Source organism: Amphibalanus amphitrite, unplaced genomic scaffold (assembly GCF_019059575.1).
Source record: "Amphibalanus amphitrite isolate SeventyFive unplaced genomic scaffold, NRLGWU_Aamphi_draft 000668F_arrow, whole genome shotgun sequence".
NCBI lineage: Eukaryota > Metazoa > Arthropoda > Thecostraca > Balanomorpha > Balanidae > Amphibalanus > Amphibalanus amphitrite.
The window spans coordinates 24043-45611 of record NW_024882162.1 but is presented as its reverse complement, the minus strand read 5'-3'; the positions used below and the strand labels follow the sequence as shown (position 1 = coordinate 45611).

Sequence of the window (21569 nt, the reverse complement as noted above, 5' to 3'; positions counted from 1 at the left end):
TACAATAAAGCATTCATGCAGTTTGACAGGTGTGTTCAGCTACTTCTCGATGCTCAAAGCATTTCCATCTGTAACCTAGCAACGGTCTACCTTTAGCGTAGCTGGCACCAGGTTGCTAGGTGACTGCTGCTTGTGCTCCGTTTTTTCTTCGTGAGCATCCCCTAGAGAATAGGATTGTAACTACGAATGAATGCATAAACTGCGCATTAGTTACATAAAGTTTTTACCTGTCAGTAAAATAAGGGAAACACAAAAATAGAGGTAAAAATTACACTTTTCCACCTACACCAGCATAAAAGTTAAATAGATAATAGTTTTACCGACAAAGAACAAGATACTCGGAGGAAGGCAGCGTTTTACACCATAAAATAGCCTACTTGCTTTTTGCTAACTGAAGGTATTTTTAACTTATTTTATTTTCAATTTTTCCTCTAAATTGCTACCAACCTACGCGCGGATTTGGAAGCATTTCATTGCATGCAACAACGTGGTATTAGAGCGATTGTGTCGGGGATATTTTAGGAACATTGATATTGCATTAATTTCCTATCTGTGTGACATTACAACATGGCTTGCCCGTTGAATTCGTATCATGACATTGAATCGCCTTCCAAGCGGCTTGGACACGGACAGGTTCAGGTAAGGCGCCATGTGCTATGGAGTTTTTTTTTTTTTTTTGTTACACATATTGCATTGCATTTCGCAGACTGAGACATTTGAAAGGCTGTGGGCTGTGGCAAGGCTGTGGAGATGAACATTGGGCTCATAGAGAAAAGGGGTCCATGCATCACATTTGTGTTTGTCGAGTCTCACTTCAACTTTGAATTGGCTTACAGATGTCAGACACCAGTCCAGGCCCAGGGCCCTGTTTCACTGTCCGGACGGTGCACCCACTGCAGCGCGCTGGTACAGCGTTCGAGACAAATTCGGCTCAACGCTTCAGCATTGTGAGGCGTCCGAGTTTGTTTTGTTTCCATGGAAACCAAACGCACTGACGCGCCAGTCTGCAAAACATGGCAGGGAGCTCAACAAGATTTTCGGGGCAGACAAAATCCTGCCCCGAATGAGAATGCTGAGTCCAGGGGCAGCCCAATTCCTGCCCCTAATGATGCAAATAATGTAACGATATAATGATGTAGGAAGCAGTGAGAAGCTGAGAAAATCACTTCTGTGTCAATTTTTTAACTTCTGCACCAGATTTTCCTGTGTCTGCCCCAATCTTCCTGAAACCTGCCCCTATTTCTGCCCCAACCTGTGGTGTCTGCCCCGACGAGATCTCGTCGAAGCCTGCCACGTTTTGCAGACAGGCTGACGCGCAGCACGCTGCAGCGCTCTGCCCTTTCACACTGCCCAGGGTTGGGAAGTGATCACTCTAGTTATTGACTATTCTGGTGCTGAATTCTGCAGCTGTCTGTTTTCTGGCTCTGGGTGTGCCCAGCCTAATCCAACATTCTCTTGACAGGTCAGCCTTGTTCTGTCTCGGGAACTCCTCTGGTACAGTGTCATCATGCATCCATGCAGCAGCTGGCCAATTCAGATTTGTGTGGCTTCAGCAGGCCATGGCCCCAAAAACGTCCAACCAGGAGCACTCTGTCTGGCTGATATAGGATTGGTTGGTAGTAGGATACATGTGCTTTATGTAAAAGTGGCTCAATTTTGGAGGTTATAAGCAACCCACTTCCAACACAAATCATGCTGATATTTCAGCTTGAAATCACGTCTTTCTAATTTTGGCGCATGAGGGTCTCATGGTCGTCTGGCGTAGCATGTGGATGTTTTACAGTCTGGGCAGCTGGTTGAGCTCACCTGTTTAACTCACCTGTTAGGTTTCCTAGCTTGCTCATTGCCCAGATGGTGGCAGGGTTGTAAGAGACAGGAAACGTTGTCAAAGAGGTTCACAGTGATCATGTAACCTCATCATTATTAAAAAACAGTTGGGGCATTGTGGGCTGACCCTGAGGACATGAGGCCTCTACCTCTCTGGGTAGGTATGTCATGGGGTTTACAGAATGGACCATTTGAGCTGCATGTCTGTGAATTCCTTTCAGTTTTTGTTGGTAGCCTATACTGAATGAACCCCACATCATGTTTCTATGCATCAGTGTCAACTTGCAGGCCAACGTCATCCTGGTTGCCCAGTTTCCAGCGATAAATCTTCGTGTCATCGGCGAAGAGCTTGATGCGACCTTATACTTCCAAGGGCATGTCTAGGCTCTTGGACAGAACTGATCCGGAGACCGAGCCCTGTGGCATGCCGCTGAGGCAGTCGTCCATCGCGATTTGAGCCTTGGATCATAACCCTTTGTCGGCGACCAAACGACGACCGTGAGAAGTTGCCTCTGATGCAGTACCCGTGAATCATCGCCGGTGCGGCATAAAATCGAACGCCTTGAACGCCTTATCAAGATGACGAGTGGCAATGAAAACCCATGCTTTATGGATTTGTCGTAAATAAAGAATCTGAATCTGAATCTTGGCGAAGTCAGGGTATGCTGCAGATGTCAACGGGGTAGTCGTCTTCCACATCGGCGCTCAGATTCTCCATCATGATCTGGGATGAGGTGGGAGTTTTCTCATTTCTGGCTTCCGGCGGCCGTCGCGGGCCGCGGCACGTGCCAACCCAGCGGTGTCGATTGTTTCACTTACGGAATGGCTGGGCCGATTGCTCCGAACTTTGCCATTTCGGTGAGCACCCGTCAGGTAATGCATTTCCATGTCATTGCACGGGAACACGTGCATGATTCGCTTCTAAATATCAACATACGAAGGGTCGCGGTGCCTGATACATGCCCGACACAAATCAAATGGGTTCTCAGCTAAGCACGTCCTAGGACGTGCTCACGTGCTTGGGCCGCTTTTACATTCCAGGAGCGGGTGGGGGTGGGGGGACGATTGCCCTCAAAGAAGGTTCATTGCTAGACCAGCTAGATGGCTGACTCGCCAAAATATTTGTAGCTTTTGCTTTGCATCTTTCTATCTTGACTATTGCGTTCCCTCGTTCTTCGACCAAGTAGCGTTTGATTTTAATCGTGTTCCTCTATTCCCTTCACGATATGGTAGCGGCCTATATTTACAGTGGTTGCGCATTTACGACGCTTACGATACTGGGGTACTGTTCGCTGCAAACGCGAACAACATCGTAGATGCTGCGTCATTACAGTTTTCTTGCCTTTTTTTGCTCGCTCACTTGTCAATGCAGCGCAAGGGAAGCAGGTCCGAAGCTCTATAACTCAATTCAATTAAAAATTTGACGATTTGTTTTGGGTCTACGTCGAGAAATCGGGTCCACGGCGATGTTGTGCTGCCGTTTGGAAGCCGGCTACTATGGAAACTGGTCGCTAGCGGGAATCTGGCAAGTGTTCTGAACAGGGCCTTGGGCGGGCCCAGGAAAAGCGCCGCTGTGTCGTTATACGCGCAGTACTGGGGCCTTGACTGGGGCGGTGTGTGTCGCGGGCGTTGGTCGGTATCAGTCGGTACTGCGATTGGGGTGTGGTGCTGAGCTGCGTGAGAAAACTTTTCAACTCCACTTTCATCTGGCTGCTCTTAACCGATGAAGAGGACAGCTCATGCTTTATGCATAAATGCTTTCAGCAGTGAAACTTAGTAGTGCATTAAATACTGGTGACGGTCTGACATTGGTCACTTGAGGATGGATCACCCTGGAGGTGCGAGCCATTATGATGAAGATCTCATTGAAAATCCTTTCTTCAAGGACTTGTGCATTAGGTTTCCTGATGCGTACAGCAAGGCTGTATCTGATGGCTGGGTCATCTGCATCCCTCGCTCAGGCAGCTACAAGGCTGTGGACCTAACTGACAGTGACATCCTGTCACACATTCTTGTGCCTGATAGTGATGACCACAGCTCATTTCACACCATCACCAACAAGCATGTGAAGAAGAAGAACAATGCATACATCCTGGAGGAAGACGGGGCCATCCATGAACAGAGTGTTCACATTCTCTTCACTGAGACATGCTACTCAGAGGAGCTCAAGAAGCATGATATCTGCTGTCTGGAGCGGCCACTTTGCACGTCCGGCAGCCCCTACTACCAGGTGCGAGCTGAACTGCAGACTCTGAGTGGGATGCATGACTGCCTGAGCTTCCTCTGGTCTGTGGGGAACGGACACAGTGCAGTCAATGCTGTGAACAGGTGCTGCGGAATGTTTGTGGAAAACCACCCAAATCTGAAGGTTCTGAGCCTTCAGCAGCTATGGGAGAAGGTTGGTCAGCTGTACTCAAAAGCACTCAAAGTTTTCTGCGAGAAGGGTCATATTGTGGACCAGTTAAAGGAAGATTTTCACTTTGCTGAATCTGTGAAACTGGCTCTTGAAACATATGTCCTGTACCTGCTGTATCAGAAGTTGATGGAATGCCTGCTTGCCATCACTGCTGTTGATGATGCCAAGCTGAACAAGACAATTCAAAACCTCCAGGAGCTGCAGCCATGCGACCTCGGCATCAGGGCGGTGTACGAGCCGAGCCTCCAGTCTGCCAGACAGCAGATGCAAAAACTGACCCGACAACACCACCCTCTCGGCAAGTTCCTCACTCTGAGGCGGGTCACTCGCGAGTTTGACCAGCAGCCTCCCAACGGAGACACCACCTCTACCTCCAGTGAAGAGCCTCCTCCTGGCACACAGCTGTCGTCAGACGACCTGCTACCCATCTTCATCTACCTGGTCCTCCACACGTCGATCGCCAGCTGGACGGCTCAGCTGGTGCTGATGAAGATGTTCCACTTCTCGGCCAGCTCCTGCAACCATGACCAGTACGGCTTCCTGGCGGCCACGCTCGAGGCAGCTCTGGAGCACATCAAGTCGGGAGCTCTGGGAGACGAAGAGCCACTCCCAGAGGCTCTTGCCGACGAGGCTGCCGCGGCAGCCGCAGCTTCATCTCACGAAAGCACGACGGAATCGTCTTCAGAAAGCACCTCTGCGTCGGGACCTTCGGATACTCAGGCTGAGGGTGCGGGCACCGCGAACTCGCCGCCCACCGGCGCCGTGTCCGTCCCAGAGATGTTTCATCAGGTGGCGCGTGACGATGCCGAAGGACTAGCTGCCATCCTCGACTCCCGTCCCGAGTCGGAGCCCCCGGCGCGGCCTCTCTGCCACCCTCTGTGCACCTGCTCTGAGTGTCGTCTCGCACAGCAGCGGCGCGCCGGCGTGGCGCCGACAGTCGCCTCCACGGACGGCGCCGGACGCACCGCTCTCCACCTGGCTGCCTCTCACAGCTCTGTGCGCTGTATTGAGCTCCTGACCTCCCGTGGTGCCGTGCTGGACGCTCGGGACCTCTCCGGAGCCACACCGCTGCACTGCGCGGCGGCGCGCGGTCACCAGGGAGCCGCACTGCTTCTGTTACACCTTGGAGCGTCTGCCGGTCGGCGAGACGCGCGAGGCAATACGGCGCTTCATCTGGCAGTGAATAACGGTCATCGGGGTGCGGCGCAGGCGCTGCTCTACCACGCGGAACAGACGGGAGCGCCGGCTGGTGTGAACGCGCTCAATGCTGACGGGGACGCGCCGCTTCACCTGGCCTCCCGCTGGGGCTACGGTGATGTGGCGCTCCTGCTAGCAGCTCACGGTGCGGCGAGAGATGTGGTGAACCATCGGGGTCTCACCCCACTCGACGTGGCACACGATCATGTTCTCCGCCGACATCTAGTGGATGCGTGTGATCGGTTCCGGCGTAACGCACCAAAGCGACTGGTGCGATTGCGCGGGGCCGAGCCGATGCGGCCGCTGTCTGCGGTTACCTCTCCGCCTGCGGGCCGCGCGGTGCGTCGCCTCTTCGCCGCTATAGCCGCGTGTGACGAGCGGCTAGCCTGCTTCCATCTGGGACTGACCGCCGGCAGCGATGGCTCGGCTCTGTGCCATCCTCTGTGCGCGTGTTCGCGGTGTGCCCCGTTAGCAGCCCAGCGCAGCGCGGCACCCGTGCCCATATCATGCCAGGACTCATCAGGAAGGACGCCTCTCCACGCAGCCGCCTCTGCTAAACTTCCCGACCTGACACGACTCCTCCTAGACAGCGGCGCTGACCCAAACGCCGCCGCCACGGACGGCTCAACACCTCTCCACTGCGCCTGCGCCGCTGAGTTCGTACCAGGAGCTGCTGAGCTGATCGCTCGCGGTGCTGACGTGTGCTGTGCTGATACTGCTGGAAGAACGGCTCTGCATGTGGCTGCTGGCCGAAGGAACGCTGACCTGTGCCGGCGACTGCTGAGGGCTGGTGCGGACAGGACGGCCCGCTGCGCGCGGGGTCTGACTCCGCTCGATCACGCTGGGAAGGGCAGACAGGTCCTCAGTAGAGTGTTTGTGGAAATGGCCGGAAAGGCGGCAGCTGAGGATGAGTGAGGGAGAGGGGAGAGAGTGAGAGGGACGGGAGCATTCCGGAGGGAGTGGAATGTGGATTTTCGAACCTCTCGATGATTGTTTAGCGTTGATTGTGGAGGAATTGTGTAATAATCGCGGAGCCTTGCGTAATACTCTACTTGGGTATTTCAATATTAATTATAGATCACCAGACTCTAGATGTGCTGTTGTTTAAATGTACACAGAAGTGCGTGTGAAACGCGTGTCATGTAGTCAGCTCATTTAATCAAAAGCGTAACTCCTAGGTGCTTTGATTTTCATAGTCGAATAGAAATGCCCACTCTCGCGGATGTGTTGATATTTTGTTTGTTTTTCATCCTATTCGTACGGAAAGGAAACGACCCTGCCTTAATATGACTGGGATTGCAGTTGGTCCTAGGTACCAATAAGCTCGAGATTGTTACGGAATTAATATGTACAAATGATACGTGCCACAAATCCAATTTGTTATCGGTTCCGTTGACTACATTACGGGCCTTTTGGCATTCTTGTGTCGAATGTCGTGATGTTACGTTGTGTATCACATGCTTGCACGGAGGGCGCACCATATCAGCGCCATACCTGCGGTTCATCATACTCAAAATAACAAATTTGTATCGGCTCTGTCATAATTCTTTTTAGGTGTTATTGCTTTGCAGCGTTATTAGGCTAATGTTTCCATCTTTCGATGTAGTGGATGCAAATGTAGCTTGTCCCTGTATCTTTGAGTTTGCTGCGGTACCTATGTTACTACAATGTTTGTAGATACTGGGTAATAACTGTATTTGCTGCAATATGTTAAATGATTTCTTGCCACTTACGTGATGTTCTTTGACATTTGTGCCATTTGCATTAATCGTTGCTTGAACAGCTGCCCATAGGCGTGGCATTAAGTGTAGTAACTTCGTTAGTCAGCTGAATTGAACACACGAGGTGAATGTTGAACTAATGTATTCTACACACTGGTCATTTTGTGACCCCACACTTTGGTGAAACTGACATACGGCCAGCTGTGGTGCCTTTTGGTTCTATTAGGAGCAATGACGAGTGACCCGTCAGCTTCGTTATTTACAAACCCTTATATCTTTGGGTCTTGTATCTGCGATTTTTCTGTCATGTAATGTTTTCATGAAGTTTTTCACTCACGTTACATTCTAATCTGGGCTGTGAATTTCGTCTTTTTGGGTGCTGTACCACACGTTATGTGCTTGGAATGTATTTTCGCACGCTTGCTAGAAGGCTGCTAGAAGGCTGGAAGGCCTTTGGCTTTATCTCTGTTATTCGCCAGTCACAATGTGCTGACAGTCCTCGCCTTTTTTCGAGTTGTGTGGTTGAATGGAACTTCGTTGTTAATAACTTCGCTCGTTGCAAATTGAACGTGAACTCTGATTTCAGATGCCCTTACTATGTGTAATATTCCCTTAGTAACGAGTCAGACGTTTTATGTGCTCCCATGGTACTCGTGCTATGAATGAATAAACAACTTCATACCTATCCATCTGCTCGTTTCACGAGTTTTGCGCCGGTGAAAGCCGCCGCGTACCAGATAGAACTAGGCGTGACGTGAATCACTCGCGAGAGAATAAACGGTCGTTCGCTAGTACTGGGATGGAATCACTTTATAACACGTCATCAGGCGCCTCATGACGACTGGAAATTCAGCTGTTTGTTACCATGCCACCATGACCAGAGTCTACTGGAAAACATCGCGTGAGGGAAGCTCTCGCCCGTTTTTCCAGCCCAGTTGCATTCCAGACTGTGACGGCCAAGGCATTCCGCAATGCGGCTCGGTGTTGCAGAGCTACAGATCCGCTTGCTCTGTTGTTTATTGTTGCAGCCCTGCACAGTGCACACTCCGGCCGGTGGCTGACGTCTTGATGCAGACACGATTCTAGGGTTTCGTCGCGCTTCCGGTGCCTGAGGAAACATAAGATGACGTTTATATGTATGCTACGTAAGCCATAGCAATATGGCCCAAGACCGTGCTGACTTCTCGTCCGATTTTCGGTCATATGCTGATTCCTGACGTCACGTCCGAATTCTGGCATTCAATCCAGCCCTTTTACCGTCTATTTTTAACATGTACAGCCCTCTGCAAACTGCGTGGTAGGTATTCTTTTTTTTCTCGACAAAACGGAGAATAACGCGAATACTATGCTAACAGTCACTCGGAAATCGTAACAGCAAGACGCGCGAGACTCCGCACCTTAGATTGGGCTTATTTTGGTATACATTTTCCAGCTAGTTTGGCAACAACACACAAAAGTTTATATCTGCCCCCAAAACAAACTTTTGCCTTTTGTTGCTACACTAGTCATATGCTTTGTTCAGTGATAGAACCAATCGAAGGAGTGGAGCATGGCGCATCTTTATGCAATGAGATCCGACCGACCGATAACTTAGCCTTTGAGTTATTATCGGTTTTGTCGAAAAAAGAATACCTACCACGCAGTCTGCAGAGGGCTGTACATATCTCTTGACACTAACTTCAGACGTCTGGGGTCGAACGTCTATTCTATTTACTCTCGATCTTAACCTACAACCAATGAGTTCTGATCCCTGATCTCTGACCTCTGACCTCTGACCCCTGACCCTTGACCTTTGGTCATTGACTTCTGAGCCTGACCCCTAGCCCCTAACCCTGACCCCTGACCTCTGACCCTGACCTGCTCCCTACCTCCGTCAGGTCATCTTCGGGCCGATGTTCAGTGGCAAGACGACAGAGCTGATCCGGCGACTGAAACGGTACCAAGTGGCCAACCACCGCTGTCTCATCATCAAATACGCCAACGACAACCGGTTAGTGACGACGTATTGATGCCTTGGCGTGTTGTCTGCTGTATTTAACTAACTTGAATGAGAAGCCTGGTTTGTAGTCACTAAACCATAAAGATTGAGGCTTTTAAAAGAAAGCAAGGATATTTAACCGTGAAGAAGCACCTAGCCGTAAGTTTATTTCGCTTTGACTGTGCACATTTTCCGACAATAGCCCTCAACGATCTGTGCTTTTCACCGATCTATTGGTGAAAGTTAGCACTCAAGCCGGCATACGCTGAACGCTCTATCAGCTATTCCCGAGTCACCAGTTTCAGACGTCAGTTTCCAATAGCGGCTGAGTCGGTGTTTCGCCATTTCTGATGATATACGCGATATGAGAGCAGAAGAGATCGATCTAAAAACACGTTTGAAAACGGTTGTTTGGTGCGAGTCGCGCCAAACCAGAAAAGCGTGTCACGAATGGTCCGGATTTTTGTGCGGGGCCGCAGATCGTTGTCGGGGCGTTTCTCTTTATTGTCTTACGCTCGATTCGATGGTACTTCTAGCTATTTTGATGGGCGCCGATGACCACTGTAGTCCGGACGCCCAAAAACCCCAATTCATCATCATCATCTTCTAGCTATTTTGGCAAATTCTTATCGTCTGGTGTGTCCTCAAACTATGTGTAGCGATGCTTCTGAGAAGGAGAAGATGGCGCTCTTCAAATATCCTGCCCTCGGTAAACTAATTAGCACCTAGCGAGTGAGGAATGCGCTAGGTCCTGGAGGACTGGGCCGCCGGCTCTTCGCAGCACGATAGGATCTAAAATTAAATCGGTGGACCGGTCTCTCGCGTAGCGGGCGGCCGGCGGGTCTGTGGTGATGCGTAAGAATTGCTGTTTGTTGGGCACCCGAGACCAGCCACCCATCCGTCCTACCCCTGGGTCTAAAATTGTACGAAGAGCAAATAAATATCGTAGATATCAACGTCTGGCAGTCAAGTTATGCTTACATAATGTAATCAGATATATTTTTGGCTATCGATTACTAATTTATCTGTGCGCAGACGATGGCTCTCTGGACTTCGTCCGGCTGTTTACTTTTCTCCCGCGTGGTGCCTGTATTGTGTTACCGATGGCTTCATGTAAGTCGCGGCATGTCCTTTTATCGTATGTTTGTCTATGGTGTACAAGTTGCCTATCATTGGCGAATTCGTTAGTCAGATAGCAGTGGCCTTTTTGTTGTTTTTGTTGTTAGGGGCAGCCCTGTCTCCCATTCCACGTCAAGAACAGATGCCTATTCTGAGTCTGACGATGAACCACAGATCACTGACCTCTTGACCTCCGCACTCTAAATTTCTCTTTCTCCTCTGTCCTCTCCCACACTACCGCCACCATCGATGAGACATCGATATTTAACATACCGCAATTCGCCAGACACTGAACAGTGAACACACTGTTAGTTTTACTTATATTTATATTTAGTAGCGTTAGCTGGCTGGCCACCACTGCTGGCCACTGCTGCTGCTGGTAGTTTCTATGGCTTTGACTGCTGGCTTTTCTGGACAGTTGGGTTCATGTGTTCTCCCCGTTACCATGACAACTCGACTTCACTTTCCACCAGGTACGCCGACAAGGACATTTCGACTCACGACCGTCAGACGCTGGCTGCCGTGTCGGCCACCAAACTAGAACCGCTCAAGTCGATCGCAGCGTCCAGCTACTCTGTGATTGGGATCGACGAAGGCCAGTTCGTAAGTTACTCGACGCCGCGACAGTAGTAATGATTGTAAATGCAGGCATGCATAGACCGATCTGTATAGGTACCAGTATACAGAGGTCTATGAAGCATGAAATATGGAATAGTATGGAATGATTATGCGCGTTTTTGCTGGTTGATAGTTCATGTCTCCCTGAGCAAATGCGTATCGATGTTTTCCTATTGTCTGCACTCATGTATGCTTCTCAATCTTCCCTGTTTTGCTCATCTCCAGTTTTTTTTCTGCTAAATTGGCACTTGCCGTTGATTTCCCACTTTACGACGTGTATAAATACGTCCATTTTCATTAGCTTCTGCATGACGCTGAATGACCCAAGCAGTCGACGTGCCCTCACAGCTCCAACAAACAAGCTCACTTACCCCTCTCTTGCCCCTTACCCCTCGTGACCTGCAGTTCCCCGATTGCGTGCCGTTTGCTGAGGAGCTGGCTAACCTGGGTAAGATCGTCATAGTGGCGGCCCTGGACGCCACATTTCAGAGACAGGTGAGGCACGACACGGACGCAGAGTGTGTAACAACTAGTACCTGTTAGCTGGTTCTGGGTACTTGCACTTTTACTCTTTATAAGTGGGTTAAATAATGAGTATTTGTATTTTTGTTCGATCGTTCAGGGAAAATATCCTTGACTTATGATGATAATAAAGAACACCAGAAAAGGATTGCGAATTGTAACACGCGTCGCGATTGTACACATAAGTCATACTTGTTTTCGACAGTCTCGTGGTCTCCAATAAAACCCGTTTTAGCTATCGTTCAAAAAGCAGACACGTCGCGTCTCCGTTGTAGTGCCTGAGGTCCGACAGCTCTACGTAACCACTACCGTGGCGCAGGACAACCTCATGCCTTCCTTTACATGACCGTTACATAATATACTGCCACTGAATTCATGCCTCCGCAATTACATAAATTAACCAAGCTGTCCGGTTTATTCGGCCCACAGGCTTTCGGTGACATCCTCTCGCTCGTCCCGATAGCCGAGAATGTGGTAAAGCTGAACGCCGTCTGTATGGAATGCTTCAGGACGGCGAGCTACACAAAGAGAAAGGGCTCCGAACAGCAGGTAGGAGCGCGCTGGACGGAGGGGGGAGGGGTGGCTTGGGGAAGTGTGGGGGCTTGGTGTGTGGGAGAGTGGTTTTGTTTGGTGGTGTCATGGTTTGAGACTTGAGATGGGTGTGCGATGCTATTGTGCGAGGATATGTCTGAATTACATTGGGGTGCTGGGGATTCGACGTACATCAACACACTTCCCCACGTAGTTTGTATCATGGACTGGCGCATCGCAGTTCTCACCTAATACTGAATGCAGTGCATGTAAGGGTCGATAACTGTTAATAATGCATCTCTCTTCTATCCTAAAAGCGGCTGGATTTGCGGTGGCCTGGTGAGTTTTAGAGTGATTGGCGCCGGCATGGGTCCACAGTGGGGTGATTAGCACAACTTCAAGGACGGATGATGATTAGCTCGAGTTATCGTATCAAAACACCGCCGTCTTCCACTTACGGGTGTAGCTAGTGCGAGCTCACCATGTCATAAGTTGTTGCTGTCTTACCGAAACACTTCACTTATCAGTGAGTTTGCTCTATTTACCTAGAATAGGTAGTCGCTCGCCGGAGCAAAATCCTATCACCCACTTCTCCTATCAGCTCCGGTCTAAGAGTCGCCTCTTCAGTATGCGATAGACGTCGCTTCTCAGGCTTAGGACCGGTGTGGAAAAGTTCATCTCCCCCTCGGTTCAGTTATGACCGTTTGCCCCCCCCCCCCCCTCCTCCAGGTGGAAGTGATAGGTGGAACGGATAAATATCTCGCCGTCTGCCGCAAGTGCTACTTCGGATCATCGCCGCTAAACGGCAACGGCGCTAGTGTCGCTCCGGAAATTATCAGCCCCGTGAAGAAAGCCCTGTTCAATGGAGCCTCGTGACCTGAGTGACCTTGACCCTAGACGTGGCGACTTTACCTCTTCTATTGTCGGATCTTTTCACTCGCTTATCGAGAAGTTGGGTATATAAGCCCAAACCATCATCAAAGTTTGGTATATTCTGCGGAACAAACCAAGTCCTCCATGAAACGTTCAACTGCCGCAGTGACTTCTTGCTCGTCGTTCTTTGCATTACAGTGCTCATAGACTACTACATATCTGGACTGGACACGAAATTTCGCCGATTACTATAAGGGTATGTACCAATGGAGTTTTATGTGTTAAATTTGATTGCCTTTCATAATGGATATATTATAATGAGCAGGTCGCATATTTGATCCCATCCCATGGTTATAACCGCGTGAACTTCGCCCTGCTTACTGATGCTCATTTGGCAGCTTAGAGGTCAGTGGAGAGAGTGCTGCGCGTGCTACGTGATGGTCTGCTATTAGTCATCATTTTGTCGCTTCTGCCATCTTCGTTGACAAGGAAACTCGCAGATAGTGGTTGCTTGTTTATGATATTCGCACATCACAATGAATCGTAATACAATGAATGCAAGCCACAATTATCACAGAAATTGATCACAATGATACACTATTGGAACTGTGACGCTCCTGCGATGTCACTCTTCCAGCTCCAGAAACTCACAGGACAAAACACGGAGAACTGGCGGCGGGCGTATATACGTTTGACCCGGGTCGCGCTGAGCCATACTGTGCCGGCGCACAAATGTAACGTACATACTGGCCACTAGATGGCACTGTGAGTCAGCGCCTGAAGGCATACTGTGCCGGTGCACAAAGGTAACTTAAATATCGGCCACTAGATAACGCTGTCAGTCAGCGCCTGCAGATGCAGTGGAGCCGAGCTGGTCCTAAGTCTTCTTACTCCCACTTAACTTGCGGCGCTTCTGGTCTTCCCTAGAGCATCTCTCCTTACTGGTACTGGCGCCGGGGTCTGTGGAACGCTTCCATTTTCCGTGTAGACGGCTGTTGGCGTCCTTGACCATGTTGCTGGCGAACAAATTGAATAGGGAGCCTGCCATACGCGATACTACAGTTGCAAGACAGTGGCCTCCTTCACAGCTGATGTCTGAGACAGTCACGTTCTCGGCCGATGTGATGACTTCACTCACCACATTCACGAAGACTGCTCGCGGCAGGTTGCTGCCGAACAGACGCTGCCTGCTGCTCTGCTCTTTGACGAGAGTCCTCCAAACACAGCAGATTCTGGAAGCGATGTCGATTGCAGTGGAAGTGGGTCGTATCAGCTTCCCTTCCTACGCCTATGCGTTCCTACGCCTATGCAAAACATCAATTCCATTGATAAACATACCTACCTGAAGCCCACGGGCAGGTGCTCCTTTTTTAGTTTCTGACAGAGATCAGCAAGGTTTTGTATCTGGTCGTCAGCGAAGAATGCCTGTGTCCGGTTTTAGGCCTCTTGTTCCTGTCGGAGTCGTCGTGCCGATGGGTCTGCAAACTTCGTCGGACGAGGTGTTGAGCGGCCTGTTACGAGTTCCACAAACGGCACAGCATCTTTCTTCAGAAGTCGCCGTTTCCGATCCTTGCCGCGTCTGTTAGCACCCAAACGAAAATCATGAGGACGGAAATGCTTTTCGCATATGCCACAGTTGACCCCGTTCAGGTTTTCCACGTTCCGTCCAATGGCTTCAGCCCATTTTCTCTTGCTTGCTTTATTTAGGGGGAATCGAAAAAACGCTAAATCGTGGGGTAAGCTTATTGTTTTCCCTGTCCCATATCGTCGGCTTGTGTCCTGAACGACAGTTAGCAACTGCACAATATCTTGGCATTGTTGAACAGCTTCCATACTGCATACAACCACAAGTTATGAATTCATTGTGTTGTGGAACGATTGTACAGAAAGGGGAAATCACCAAAAAAATAATATTACAAATATCCACATTAAACCAACTTGGTATTGTGATGTATAAACTACAATTCCGACAAAGCTCAACGAAAACAATATGTTGAAATTTGGAATGTTTGAGATTCTATAAGTAAAATACTCATTATTGCAGCACGTGATAAATGCAATTAACATCCGTCATCCACCGCCTGCAGTACCCTTATTACGGAGCGAGCGAAGCGAGCGTAGTCTTTCCTTAGATTAACGGAAATTTCTGAGTATGAGCGGCCGGCCGGCCGGCCGGCCGGCCGGCCGTGGTCACGCTTTTGCGAGGCTTATATCTCAGCAACCACTTGACCGATTTACACGCGGTAATTTTTGTAGGGTAGCTTCATTCCTTCTACCAAGTATTGGACTATTCCCGATGCATGTGGGTGACCCCTTATGCACGTGCCACGTGCAAAACGAAGAGGTGTCACTTTTGTAATTGTTGCAATATCTCGGTAACTACTTGGCCGATTGCGCTGAAAGTTGGCATGTAGCTAGGCACCCACTAGGCAATGCATGTCCATGTGCCAGAGTTGGGGTGCTGCTGCACGTGCGCACGTGCAGGGGTCGATTTCAGATCTCGAGAACGGCTGGACCGATGGCGCTCAAATTTGGTACATGGTTAGGGACCGGTTAGTAGGGTGCAGTGCAAAAGTCAGTTGGGACCCATTTTGCACGTGCGCACGTGCAGGGTGCCGCTTCCAGATCTCGAGAACGGCTGGGCCGATTGTGCTCAAATTTGGCACATCGCTAGAGACCGGTTAGTAGGGTGCCGTGCACAAGTCAGCTGGAGGTACCCCTTCGAAATTTCGCACGTGCAAGGCTCACCCTCTCGCTCGCTCCGTTAGTCGCCCCAAAAGGCGTTATACTGGTGGTAGTCGGCCGAAATTCGTGTCCAGTCCAGATATGTAGTAGTCTCTGCAGTGCTTTAAACTGGGACCGATTTCATTTGTTCGTATGTGTGTGGGCTTGGGGTCTCCTGTGTTTTAATCGTGTCGCTTCTAAAACGATTAAATGCGTTTCGGTCTATCACGTTGTAGCTAATCTATGCGGACTTGTCTCGACATTTTCGTTTGTGGTCATTAGCTTAGCATGCATTTTAAGCTGCATTAAGTTTTCGGCTATCACCGATCGTCATTTTGCTATACCAAGTACAAATATTAGCATGCATCCTCTACTGTAATGTTTTCAGTGACATAGCCTTGTCTAATGAACGCTCATCGGTGTCCTCTTCTCTTGGCATTATTGGAGGCTCAAGTTTTACGCGCGGTGCTTATTTTCTCTGTCTCAGACCGGGTGCTGTTATCTGTACCTTTTTCTGGTTTTGTAAGGCGTTTGTGTCGCCCGGAATGTCTATTGCTGAATACATTCCTGTTTTATTGAACGGAAATATGAAGTTAATTCAGCGGGTCGAAGTGCTAGGTTAGGCATAGGTGTAGTCGTGAGTCATGGACTACTCTATATCGTGATACAGAAGACTATGCTGTAGTTTTCCTCGAAAACCATGTTGTTCCACAAGAAGGTGTTAGAAACATCAGTGCATACAAACCCCGATAAATTAGACGCGCAGAGGGTCACGGCTTCAAGAACACAAATGCATATAAAAGAAATCATCAAAATAAAACAAACAAGTGACCTGATGGACGATATATTGAGACATGACACCCCATGTGACGTCACAGCGCCCAAACCAGTGACGTATGATGACGTCACGCTTGCGTAAAACACGAAACGCTCACTCGACGATTAGAGCCGGCCCACAATAGGGAACCCTACCTGCACAGAAGGCGAACGCAATTTGTGATCATGATTGATACTGACGCAATGAAAAAAAATCAGGCAGCGGCAGCTTACAAATGCAACAAACCTACTCCGGTACATAATATTTGGTGACATTTCACAGCAATTTACACACAAAAACGACTCTGTCTTACCTTGCAGAGTCGACTTGGCTGCCTGGCGTACCAACTAAGTACTTAGTGTAACCGCCACCCTGAAACCAATGGCTTGTGTACGATTCATAGTGCAAGTGTGATCTAGAAACTGCCAACCCACGTGTCAAACGCTCGTCAACTAGCAGTCATAAGGTTCAAGTACACAACACTCTAAACCAGCTTTACTGCAGCAATGCCATTGCAGATGCAAAATCCCGAAATCCGCCAATATTTGTAAGGCACCAACATCTCACATCCGCCTTAACTCGTCACACGGTAGGGCTCGCGTCGCGCCTCGATAAAAACAGCACACTTGTACATCGTTGTGGAATGCATACCAGGCTCTGCAGACTTGCCGTACTCTATCTATTGGATACATCGATTGTCAAATAATAGTGGTATGGAGGTCGCATCAGCAAAGGGAGCTAAAAAGGACCGATAGCTAGATGATAATGTGAGCAGAGAATCCCACTGCATCACCCATGTCATAGAAAAATGAGCACAATCCCACAGCTAGCGCACAAACGGCGCGAAACACGCCGTTTCGCGCGGTAAGACACGGGTAAAACGCGGGCGCGCGCGCTTTCCTCTGAGATTACATATAGGCCACACATGGCAGTCACACATCCATGATGACACTCAGTACTGCCCGACACATGGCACAGGTGTCCCGCTCAATTTCGGACCATAGCGTGTCACTTCCAAGACAAATGCTCGTCAAATCAACCATTTGAAACACTCGACGAAGCTCGGCTAGCAATGCTTTGGTCCAAGTTGCCAAACTGAGCCAATTCAACTGGCTGCATATTCAAACCCCGGTCAAAATGTAATGTTCTCGGCCTCGCTCGCCGCAAGTTGGCCACTCGCTTTGTCACGCGACAATTATAAAGACAAAAGGAAAGCACACAGACTCGGCGCCAGCGCTGCACCATCGGCGAGCTAAGGGTCCATAGTCACGTCACCACTCGCCACTTCACCGCCAGCTGCCGGTTTCGGTACTATGACGTCACCAGAACGCGGTCCCTCAGAGTCCTTCACTTTACCCGTTTGAATCCACACGCCACCGCCATCTTGGGATGTCTCAGTAAAGGTGGCGCCACCGGTCGCGGTCGGTTCAGTAAAGGTGGCGCCACCGTCGGCGGCCAGGTCCGTTCGGGACGCCCGCCGGACGATGTTGGCGGCATCCTCGACTACGACGCCGCTCTCCTGGACGATGTCTATGAGCCGCTGTCGGACGCGGGCGCCCACCTCGTCCGACTGGGCGCCCTGAGCCTCGCGGCCGTCCGGCGACCTGTGAAACGGGGACGGGAGGTCAGGGCGGGTCGGGTCGGGTCGGGGTGGGAATGAAGATTCATTACATAGTTATGTTGAGGCCAGCACGGAGGCACATGGTCACAGGAAGTAAAAAATCCACCTTGCATTCTACTACAAAACAACTCTAATTAGCATCTGAACCTTCATCACGAAAAAGGGATTCCAAATCAAGCACTAACCTAGCAATGATTTGATACTCCCAGGCCGGTTCAGCTCTCGAGATAACCTTAATTAATAATTTTGACTGTAAAAGAAACAGATGAGATTGCCATCACAGGTAACATTGCCAAAGCAACCGATGCATTGCCTAGGCGACCCGATGTATTTTTCCTCCTGTCAATCACGCACAGTACATGCACAAACACACACAACGCCTTCCCCACTCTCCTCACTTTTCTCTGGCGTCGCTCTCCAGCAGCGCCCCAATGAGCGACATGCCCGGCTGTGATCCGACCAGCATCGGTCCGCGCTCCTCCCTGGCGGCGCTGTCGGGGGTCCGCCCGCCGCGTCCCCCGCCCCGCCGGCCCGCGCCGCGCCGCCGCGGGGAGGGCGACTGACTGGGCGAACCGCCCGGCGCCGGGCTGCGCCGCCACGGCGGAACGGCCGACGGGTCCGGCTCCTGGCGGCGAGGGAGGAGGTGTTAGAGACGGGCTATCGCGAGACTCGCGGGAGTGCGAGCTTTTAGTGAGTCCTAGTTTGACGTGTGTTGATTTTCTTTTGCTTGGGGCGCCCTTACTTCTCTTTAAGGTCATCGTCACATATCAATTTTTATTGTCAATTCTAGATAATGTTACATCCATATTGGCTATAGAGACCCTTCCATAATAGATGGTCTATTACAGCGGCATTTATCTTATAGATATTCCAATATTACCAGCTTATCTGATCATTGATCATTGATCTTTTTCTCATTGCCTTCCTCAAATTCACCAAACACCCTCCCCAGTCCCCGCTCACTCCCGCCCCTCCCTGTAACCACCTACCAGGGTCCAGTCGTACTGGTCGCAGTAGTACCGGCTGAAGATGGGTTCATCGCGGACCTCCTGAGCCGCCGACCACACGTGAGCCAGCAGCCGCGGGAACCGTGAGGTCCAGTAGTGGACGAATTCCTCAGGGATCGTGCCCAGCGCCCGGCGAGCCTCTTCGTTCAGCTCACGGTAGTGGTTCCGCTGTGTGAGAAAGGGAGGGTGAGCGCCCGGGTGAGTTGAGCTCGTTGTGCTTTCGCTGTGTGAGAAAGGGAGGGTGAGCGCCCAGGTGAGTTGAGCTCGTTGTGGTTTCGCTGTGTGAGAAAGGGAAGGTGAGCGCCCGGGTGGGTGAGTTGAGCTCGTGGTGGCTTCGCTGTTGAGTGACAGGGAAGCGAAGAGTAGGCGCGTTTGGCTCATAGTAGGGGACAGCTCTCCAAGGGAGACTGGTATTCCCAGCAGCTGTCATGGCCAGTTACGGTCAACTGTTAGCTCGATACTCGATGCTAATTAGCTCGAAGAGAGAAATGCTAATAAGATAATTAGCATATCACTCTCTCTCTCTCTCTCTCTTTCTCTCTCTCTCTCTCTCTCTCTCTCTCTCTCTCTCTCTCTCTCTCTCTCTCTTTCTCTTTCTTTCTTTCTCTCTCTCTCTCTTTCTCTTTCTTTCTCTCTCTTTCTCTCTCTCTCTCTCTCTCTCACTCTCTCTCTCTCTCTCCCCCCTCCCTCTCTCTCTCTCTCTCTCTCTCTCTCTCTCTCTCTCTCTCTCTCTCTCTCTCTCTCTCTCTCTCTCTCTCTCTCTCTCTCTCTCTCTCCTAATGTTTAACTTCTTAGCGATTTACGTTTTAACGAAAAGCGACTAACGATTTTTACGACGATTCTACAATAACGATTTACGAAAGAACCGCCTGCATTTATATTCTCAAAACCGGCATTGTTGGACTCAGAAAAGTGTACCTCACCACACAAGCCATGAGCCCGTGGCGTATACTTTTCCAAAATTCGTTGCTTGACAACCCTAATGCTCAAATTAAACCTGGACATCATTCAACTCTGATAGTAAGCATGCACTCGGCTGCCATGACCCATTGAGTGTTCATATTTTATTGTGTACTATATGTCAACGATGTTCATGCATAAGACAGCGGAAGGGGCAGCTAGTGCAACAGAGAGCTCAAAGGCTACTGCAAATGTTTATCGCTCGGTCTGTCGGTCACGGGACCGGGCCTCCTGACCGGATGTGGCGCCTCTGATAGAGGTCAGCCGCACCGAGCTCTGCAGACGTCCTGCCAGCTCCGAGCCGTCAGTCCGAGGTCGGCAGCCGGCGACGGAGGTACGTCCTCTCCTAGCCAACATGGCTAGCACAGTGATCGGGGTGATACTTGTCGTCTGGACCGCCCTGGCCGGGCGGTCCGCGGCGCAGCAGCAGCAGCAGCCGGCCGCCCTGCCCAGCGCTCTTGCTGACGAGGTGTTCACCATCATCAATACAGCAGTTCAGCGAGAGCTACAACCAATCGTGAGAAGATTCGAGTCACTGGTGGAGTCCCTGGACAACAGACTGACTCTGCTCGACTCCACGATGAGCTTGACTGCCGACGTTTTGACGAACCGACTGGGTGAGCAGATGGAAGAACTGTCCAGTCAACTGAGTGGAATCACTGCGAGACTCGACAGCCAGCAATCACAGCTCGACAGTCAACTATCTCAACTGAGCGAGCTAAACACCCATCTCAATGAACAAAAACACAGCAAGAGGAGACTGCAGTCACAGTGAATAGTGTCACAGTGCAACTGGATAGCATCGTTACACAGCAAGATCAACTCACTCAGACGTCTCAACTGGCTACAAGGCTCGACAGCCAGGAATCACAACTGAACGACCTCCAGCTCAACGAACAAAAAACGACGCAGGATGAGGCTTCAGTCAAAATGGATAACTATACATCGCGTCTCGATACATTGATTTCCCGCATTGACAAACAGGAAGCAAAGCTATCCGGAGCAATCAACGACACATCATTCCAACAGAAGACCATAATTGACGACCTTGCTGCTACAGTAAAACAATTAATCCCTCACCCTGGCCATGATTGCAGCGACCTGCCTGTCGACTCTCCATCTGGTGTCTACCTCCTTCGGCCCAGTGATGGCAGCCAACAACCACCCGTCGAGGCCTACTGCGACATGGACACTGCCGGAGGGAACTGGACGGTGATCCAACGTAGAGACAACATCGAGCCCCGCCAGGATTTCTACCTGGGATGGAAGGAGTATAAGGAGGGATTTGGTGATGTAACGAAGGAATTCTGGTGGGGCCTAGAACACCTATTTCAGCTGACGTCATCAGACCGACAGTACGAGCTCCGTGTTGAGCTTGAGGGGTTCGACGGCAGTCGATCATACGGCTACGCTGTATACCAAGGGTTCCGTATCTCGTCTGAGGAGGACGGCTACAAACTGAGCGTCTCAAACCACTCGGGAACTGCCGGGGATAGCCTGATGTTGAGCGTCAATAGGAAGTGCTCTACCCGTGACCGTGACCAGGACGGCAGGTCTGACCGTCACTGTGCACAGGACCGTCAGGGGGCCTGGTGGTACGGCGGGCGGATGTGCGGGTACAGCAACCTGAACGGACGG

General features: G+C 50.4%; 3 protein-coding genes across 4 annotated transcripts in view; 2 read left to right on the top strand and 1 right to left on the bottom strand.

The window, feature by feature from the left end:
- The first annotated feature begins 470 nt into the window (after nucleotides 1-470).
- On the top strand, nucleotides 471-16112 carry LOC122364309 (thymidine kinase, cytosolic-like). Of its 2 annotated transcripts, none has more exons than XM_043334563.1 (7): nucleotides 471-639; nucleotides 9039-9151; nucleotides 10732-10861; nucleotides 11282-11371; nucleotides 11828-11947; nucleotides 12247-12268; nucleotides 12659-12997. In XM_043334563.1, the coding sequence occupies exons 1-7, from the start codon at nucleotides 568-570 to the stop codon at nucleotides 12682-12684; spliced, it is 573 nt and encodes a 190-aa protein (XP_043190498.1). In that variant the 5' UTR covers nucleotides 471-567; the 3' UTR covers nucleotides 12685-12997. The 2 variants fall into 2 exon arrangements, with proteins under 2 accessions (XP_043190498.1, XP_043190497.1); XM_043334562.1 differs by lacking the exon at nucleotides 12247-12268 and adding an exon at nucleotides 15644-16112 and having other exon boundaries at nucleotides 475-639.
- LOC122364308 (ankyrin repeat domain-containing protein 27-like) lies at nucleotides 3444-7850 on the top strand. The gene has a single exon (XM_043334561.1). The coding sequence runs from the start codon at nucleotides 3650-3652 to the stop codon at nucleotides 6353-6355; it is 2706 nt and encodes a 901-aa protein (XP_043190496.1). The 5' UTR covers nucleotides 3444-3649; the 3' UTR covers nucleotides 6356-7850.
- Nucleotides 16113-16359: 247 nt separating the features above from the next.
- Nucleotides 16360-21569, bottom strand: part of LOC122364313 (serine/threonine-protein kinase/endoribonuclease IRE1-like) — a gene marked incomplete at its 5' end in the record, with an annotated part of 29157 nt that continues 23947 nt past the window's right edge. The window contains 3 exon segments of the mRNA XM_043334567.1: nucleotides 16360-17947; nucleotides 18363-18589; nucleotides 18954-19139. Of these exon segments, the coding sequence (XP_043190502.1) occupies nucleotides 17596-17947; nucleotides 18363-18589; nucleotides 18954-19139 (765 nt within the window).